Raw genomic sequence first — 7,869 nt, 5'->3', positions numbered from 1 at the left:
CAACTCCACGCACGAAAGTAATCATCAAGGTGTGTTACAACTTACAACAGAAACGAGAGAACAAAAAAATAAAAAAGAAATACGTGCTGTACAGAAGCATCAGGAGCAACAAAGAGCCGTTATTATCTTCTCACATTAGAAAGTTCAAATGCAAAAAAAGAAAAGAAAAAAATAGTAATGATAAAGGGCAACAATGTGAATTACATCTAAGGTACAGTCAGCAACAAAACGGTGAAAATAATCGGGCAAGCTAAGACACAAGAAAAATAGAAAACAGACAGTTGCTAATCACAACAGACATTAAATTCTTGGGTGCCAGTTCATTATGTTAAATGCAATTGTCAGCTTTTTGCACCAGGATCACAAGGAGCAATGATACAAGAGTATGATTTTACCATGCATCACTATCTTGCCAGCGTATGAAAGCATAAGGATCTCTTACAAATCCGACAAGCATGGCAAAGATAGGAGAGGAAACCCAGAAGACAAATCCTTCACTCTTCCAGGACTCATATAACCCTTCTGTGTCCTCCAAAAGCCCAAATCTGTTTTAAAAAAAAGAGAGAGAGTGGATACTTCATTTCATGGAACAAAATCACTGTCACAGATGCAACAAGAAATGCAAAAAACAACCAAGAATATTAGTAGACTAAAACTATGTTCACAAATTAGCACCTCAATCTCCTTCAGCTACAAAGAAAATGAAGATCGTGTAAGAAATTGCTCACTTTATGGGTACTTTTCTGGAATTTCTTTCCCTTTCCTTTTTATCATTAGGCAGAGAAGGGAGTGCATGTAGTTTCAATAGGGTAGGCAGTGTGTATAACCATGCAATTAGTAATAAACATACATCTCTACATTTCTTAAAAAAAATTGTGGGATATAGTAATTTCACAGAAAATGTTTAACAAAACTTCCCTCACCAGTTAATTTGTCAGCATAGTTTCATGGTAAATAGGAATTTTCAAATCTAAAAAAACCATACAAATGGACAGTCAATAATCTTATGTTACTTTTTCAGAGAAACAATATTTATTTTCAAATCTAATTCATTCATAGTGGAATTGATTTGGAAAATAAATAAGGATAATAATGACTGACAGTGAGCAAAGTTTGCAAGCTGATTGATCGTTCTTCATCCTGATGGATCCTGTAGTGTTTTTCTAGGTTGAAAACAGAATGATCTGCTGACACTTCACATGGTAGTGCGATAACAACGATAAGTAAGGACTCTCGTACTAGGATTTCTCATATACCTTGTATCATAAAAGCCTCTGATCCATTTGAGGATTTGCAAGTGCATTGCACCATGATTACCAGTTCCACAATTAGACAAATGAGAAGCAGGTAAAACAAGCATAAAAGACAAAGAAAATCATTAGCTAATTCTCTTCCAGCAGACCCAAAGTCATTGACGTATCCGGGAATTTCACCATGTAAATGGATGAGCAAAAAAAGTTTTAGGCAAATTTTCCAAGGAACACCAATGGACATGCCCAGTGTACTAGGTTTAATCCGAAGGAGCCATTGATGGTAATGAATTCTATATCTATCATGCATGCCAAATTATTGTATGCTTATATTATTTCTCAATATACCAATGGTAGAGTTGCAGGGGTACAACCTATAAGTCATAGGTTCAATTCCTAGAAACAACCTCTCCACATATTATGTGGGGTTAAGGTCTCCGTACATCATGTTTGTCCCCTGAACAGCCACTCCACATATTATGTGAGGTAAGTTTTGTGTACATATTGTTTGTCCCCAACCCCGCCCACTGTGATAAGAAGGGGTTGTCTCGTGCATGCACATGGCGTTAAATGGTATAGCATGGCTAACCTTTAAGTTTGTGTCCCAACTTCCTGTACATAAGGCACTCCCATCAGCTGACAAACCCAGACAGGTTATTCTTCCTTCATGTGAGTTCTGGAGGGATCCCAGGTTCAAAACAACCTGCCATGGAACATACAAATTTTAGAGCCAATGCATCATTGGCACGCTAAACCTATAATCCATTATAACGGTCTATTAGCACCAAAATTAATGTGAAAAGATAAATAAATTTGAATGCAGGATCAGCATTATCAATTTATGATGAATTTCTGGAGTCTTGGCACATCATGGTTGTCAAGCAAATACCATGTTGCAATAGTGATTCTCTTCTTCCAATATTTTACAAAGAAAAGCAATTTAAAATTTGTTTTGAGATCAAGCACAGGCAAGTTATCAACCCAAAAATCGGAAAACCTAATATTTGTGATGTTTGGCACAAGACCGAGAAAGAGAAAGTGAGAACTGTGAAATTTAATTTTAAAAAAATTCAAGAACCTCTGAGCATTACGAGCCCCCAACTGGCAAACATGGATGGATGAAAACAATAGCCAACCCTATGTGCCAAGTAAGCAGAACTAGCTGTAACATTCCATTGAAATATTTAATTTTTTTGTGCGCATGTGAATATGAAGCAATAATAACACAATAGAAGCTGAATTACACATTAAGGAAGTTGATCCACTCCACTGTGAAATGAAAGCCAGAAAACAGCTATAATTGGGAAAGATATCCAGATGATAATGAGGATCAAGAGAGGCTACAACAGTAGATAAAGTTCTAACTCAAGACAATGAAGGCAATATTTCCCTTTCTTCGCGGTCAAAACGAAAAATATACACAAACATGCTTTCATAGACTGATACTAGACACTATAGAGGTTCCATAACTATAGTGATAGTGCATACCTCTGCCAATAAAGTATCCCATACATAGCAATCTCCGTTTGAGTATCCAGCAAAGAGAAGCCTTCCTGAAATGGAGAATGCGATGGAAGTCACGTGAGGGACTTCATCATCGCCATGCTGCTGATAGTATACTTGAAGTTGGTGCCCTGTCCTAATGTCAAATAACCTGCAAGTTCCGTCATCTGAGCCAGTTCCAAATCGGTTGCCATCGGGGAAGAACTTTACAGTATTAACATCTCCCTCATGACCATGAAAAGTACGCACAGCACGACTTGCAACACGTGTGTCCCACAACCGGGCAGTTCCATCACAAGAACCAGAGACAAACATTCTTGAGTTTGATCCGTTTATCGAGACACTGGAAGGGGAGAAAATAAATTAACTTTATATTGCAGCAATAGAGTCCAATAACTAATCACTGCCCTTTATGCCGCAGTTCAGTATCTTAGCAGCAAGCAGTGGTAATGGTAGCAGAGTAAAATGAAAATATCAAAATCATTTTGAAAAAATTTTGTAGTTTTAAAATCCGATAAGATGGAAAAAAAATCAAAAAAATTAAAAGGTTTAATGAGCACAGGGTCGAGCATAAAGCTAGAAATAAGGGTATAGATCCAAAGAAGTGCATCATTCTCCACATACAAGCTTCAAGTTAAGAGTATACACGAACTTCAACAGGTCAGCTTCATCAAGTCTCAAACAGAGAACAACAGTGCACTAAATATTTTCTTGCCGATGCAAAGCTTAATTAAATTCTCAATTGGAGAGCTCAAGTAGTAAACTCAATTAGATTAACATAATTATTCTCAGCAAAGTCTTTCAAAGGGATAAAATTTTCAATTGCCAAATAGTGAATGTTTTTAACTTTTTATCACTGAAGATGGGCAGAGAAAAACTGTAGCTGAAAACTAATTGATTTGGTAAGAAAAATGACAACATGATTCCATTTGAAAGAAGCTTGATGATTCCAAATTTACCTCAATACATCAGCTGTATGTTCAGACTGTAGCTGAAAACTAATTGTTTTGGTAAGAAAATGACAACGTGATTTAGTTTAAAAGAAACTTGATGATTCCTAATTTACCTTAATACATCAGCTGTATGTCCAGACTGAAATTCACCTCCAAAAACAGAAGTCCTAAGGCCTGTCGTAATATCCCACAGAACACACGTTTGATCACCAGAACCAGTGATGAGGTGACTATCCTCATCTGGAACATACTGACAGGAAGAGACATAACCCTTGTGCCCACTAAGCATTCTTGATACCGGTAAGTTTCCATCTTTGTCAGTTGGTGAATTCAGGTTGAAAATTGAGCATACACTATCAAGTCCCCCACAGGCAACTGATTGTCCGCTCAGAGAGAAAGCACATGTCATGACCCACGCACAAGGCAGCTTAATGGCATGAGTTTTCTGGCTGGTCAGAGCATTCCACACTATCAACCGCCCATCTTGAGACGCACTGACAATTCTATTCCTTTCAGGAGTCCAATCCAAGGAATAAACCTGTGGAATCATTAAAAAAAAGTGTGAATTTAACCAATCATTTGTATAAATACAGAGAGTTAAAAACAATCTACCATCATCCTAGAACTACGCCGGTGTAGCCTCCCACCCCTAAAGTTCAATACCTCTGTCTGACCTATCCCTATCATAAGCGGCATTACATCTTACTTATCAAATAGATAAGTTAATCAGATAAGATCCAGCCCAAGCACCCTTGTAGTTGATAAACACCAATGACCTAGTGAAGTCTAATGGGTTGCTAAAGGTCGAGAAATAAGGGGGGAAAGTTATCCTTTCTTGGAACAGCACATTGGAAAGTGGTATAAAAGATGAAAGCCACTTTAAAGAGGGTGCTTTTTTTGAGAAGATAGGCAGTTTCAACTGAAGCTGTGATTCTTCCTTTCCCTAAATGTTCTAATGAACATTTAATAGTTTCAATATTCAAAAGCTTAATATTTCCTTCCCTCCAAAAATTCTAGAAGACATTCAGCTATTCAAGTAAAACGACAACCAATAATGCCCATCGATTATTAATCTCAAACCCTCTATATGCTACTTAAATGCTTTGATGTGACAGTTATAAGAGTTCTCAAGAAATCAGGATACCTTAAAAGGAACTCATATACAGAACCATGTTTGCTCATCACCATAGTAGCTAAAAGTTTGAGAGAGAGAAAACCTATTATGTCATGATTGTTGATTGCACAAAATGCGTCTTCTTACATTCTCACAAAGAAAATTTAATTGCATAAATGTATTTTGAGAAACCAACACTAAGCATCCAATCAAAGAACTTATTTTCTCATTCAAAAAACAAAAAAGAAAAAGAAAAACCAACTAGAGGATCTTTTATAATGGCCATGATACATCAAAGTTGGCAATCTTAGTATGCTCATCAAGAAAAGGGAATTTTAAATTATTGGATCAGGGCCTATTCTATCGTCAATATTCAAAGTACAGTGGATTATGATTATCTACACCTCGAGGGATCTGGAGTGCATTACTTGTTTGTTACAGTCCTCATCTCATCCTCCCATACTTGTTTGTTACAGTCCAAGGATGCACAAGAAACTTCCCCATTTTTGTGTACCAAGCTTCAGTGTTCAAATTTTAAGTTGCAATGCTTAAGTACCTATTTCTTCTTTACAGTGTCCAACACATCATCAATCCTGAAGCCACGCACTACTTAGCAATGGTTCTAAGTTTTGCAACTCTTTTCATTTCCAGATTGTTTGAAACTACAATTTTCACCGAGTTAGATCTGGCATACATACCTGTTAACCTAGGTTAAGTTCTTGAACCCCAACCCAACCAGACCAATATTTTTCCAAGGGAAAAATGTAGCACTTCACTAACATAATCTTAGTCATTTGTTCTAGTATTCCTACATTTTCTACAGTAAGATTGCACATATTTTAACAAAATCAGACAAAAAAAAATCGAAGTCAAAACACATAAAAGCAGAAATACACATACGAATTTCTATTTCTGAAAGTAAAAATACACATGTATATAGATTACCTTTCCGGTGTGTCCTTGAAGCGTCCTGCAGCACACTAGATCGGTGGGGCCGAATGTGACCGGAGTTCTTTGGTGCCCCCTCGCATAAGTCGCAACTGTCAAAATTCAATCAGATCTAATAAACAAAACAAACACGAAAAACAAATAACACCGAACACAGAGAAAACAACTAAAATCGCACCATCTGTGTCGAGCAACTGAAGCCGCCTCAGCCTCAACTGCTCTCTTAGATTGTTCACCGTCTCCGTCGCAGCCACGTGGCGCTCTTTGAGCTCGGCGACAGACATTTGCAAGATAAAATCGTTAGCTAAGAAAGGAAATTAGGTATATCGACTCATATTCGTCGAATTAAGCTGGATTTAAGCCCTCGCCATCACAATTTTCATGTGAAACCGAAGCGTCAGACTTCTTGACTCAATTTTCCGGCTCGATCGATCGATCGATCGAGAGAGGAAGTGGTGAGAGAATCGTTGGTAAGCACAAGTGCAGATTATTGAAGTAGGTAATGGTTATGCCGTTGCTCTGGTGGTGGGGGTATTGGTCTGCTCTGTGATTACACAGAAGTCCGACGTGTCATGCTAAATTATTTGCACTGACGGTTTGACACAGTGCTGCGTGGACCCACTACACTTAATGCACGTCATCATTGTCTACGGGATTAGTCAGTCATTGGTGATTACGACGATCAATGTAATTTAATTTTTTTTTCCTATTTGTTTTAGTCAATGACAATGTACGTCAGTAGCGTGACGCTTTCAACGGTGCTCCGTTTGGTAGCTGCAAAACTGTGAAAAAAGAAGTTGTTCATAAGCTGTGTGATGTTTGAATACGACCTGATCCAATAAAAAAAATTGATTCTATGTCGGCAGGTGCAAGTAATGGTGCTTAAATTTATTAAATTATATGTCTAATTTAATAGATTGTCAATCAAGTCATCTCTCGTTGTTGATTGTATTATTATCATATTTTTAGGTCGATATTTTTGGAATTCCAATGAATTATAGCATTATCATAAGTTTTATTGGGACTGCTCCGCCAAATAAGCCTTTCACCTCACCAAATAGGCACATATGTAGGCATAAATCATTGTTATCACATTTTCAATGTGATATTTTCCAGTGAATTATAGCGTTATTATAGGTCTATCATTTTGCGGGAAATTTATATCTGCTCTATATTCTCCATCAAAAATTGTAGTTGTAGACACGAAATTCCACAATCAAATTCTTGTCATAAGAGGCATCGACAACTGGCAAAGTTCATATAATAGAACGTCGAATAAAAACTTGACGTCAATGTGGTGTTAACCGAAGAAATTTTGATGGTCAAGTCAGTGGAGTAGCTAAGAGTTTTTAGTGAGAGAAGTAACTTTAAAGCGGGGGAGAACAATTAATAATTTAATACCTAAAAAATGGGGATCCTTCCTGAGTTGGAGACTTTGTTATTCGTTGGGTTGTTGTTTAGATTGGATTGGGTTGTGAGCCTCTTGGGTCGTTGATTGCCCAATCCGTAAGCCTACAGTATTTGCCTAGGTCGTGGGCCTATTAAGTATTTTCTAGGTTGTTGGCCAACTCAAGCGACGAAATTAAATCTGATATTCAGAGATTTGTAACTACAGTTTTGAGACCTACTGCAGTACAACCTTCAAAAAAATTTAAAAAAGAAAAAAGATGACACTAAGATCTTGTGAAGGAAATTACATGTGTTTTTCTAGCTATTTACGTGGCCTGTTGATATACTACACAAACTTTTCTTTTCTTTTCTTTTTTAACGGGTCAGGGTGATAATACACACCATCCTTATCACTCAACTAGTGATTCAAGTGTGATATACTCTGTATACTTAAAAAGTAGCGGTTGCGTGTTTTCATGTTACATAAAAAAAAAATTAAAAAAATGTTTTCCTTAAAAGGTTAGAAATTACTTGTAACTTCAATGGCATGACTTACACCCGAGCCATTAATTAGAATAATAAAGATGATGTATATCACTTTAATGATCAGCATTCAAATCCCTGTTTCAAAAAAAAAAAAAAAACAACTTTAATGACATGACTCAATTTACAAGCTGATATTGTCTGAACTATGAAAACTCATGGAATAACG

The 7,869-nt window shown here is 36.9% G+C and overlaps 1 protein-coding gene across 1 annotated transcript; it reads right to left on the bottom strand.

Annotated features, from left to right (window-relative positions):
• Positions 1-89: 89 nt before the first annotated feature.
• LOC120016644 (guanine nucleotide-binding protein subunit beta-2) lies at positions 90-6,306 on the bottom strand. The gene is made up of 6 exons (XM_038869511.1): positions 5,947-6,306; positions 5,766-5,860; positions 3,820-4,244; positions 2,739-3,096; positions 1,840-1,953; positions 90-545 (listed from the first exon to the last, which is right to left on the bottom strand). Exons 1-6 carry the CDS (start codon positions 6,050-6,052, stop codon positions 510-512), a joined length of 1,134 nt encoding a protein of 377 aa, XP_038725439.1. The 5' UTR covers positions 6,053-6,306; the 3' UTR covers positions 90-509.
• Between the last annotated feature and the right edge of the window lie 1,563 nt (positions 6,307-7,869).

The sequence above is a fragment of the Tripterygium wilfordii genome, chromosome 2 (genome assembly GCF_013401445.1).
Source record: "Tripterygium wilfordii isolate XIE 37 chromosome 2, ASM1340144v1, whole genome shotgun sequence".
NCBI lineage: Eukaryota > Viridiplantae > Streptophyta > Magnoliopsida > Celastrales > Celastraceae > Tripterygium > Tripterygium wilfordii.
The sequence above is the reverse complement of the archived record's forward strand: the minus strand, read 5'-3'. Positions and strand labels throughout refer to the sequence as shown.

Bases quoted from the DNA above. Each gene is read 5' to 3' on its own strand.
- LOC120016644 (XM_038869511.1), bottom strand. From the start codon at position 6,052: ATGTCTGTCGCCGAGCTCAAAGAGCGCCACGTGGCTGCGACGGAGACG. The intron at 5,861-5,946 runs GTGCGATTTTAG...GAATTTTGACAG, and splicing joins TCAGTTGCTCGACACAGATG to TTGCGACTTATGCGAGGGGG. The intron at 1,954-2,738 runs GTATGCACTATC...GTTCCATGGCAG, and splicing joins GGGATACTTTATTGGCAGAG to GTTGTTTTGAACCTGGGATC.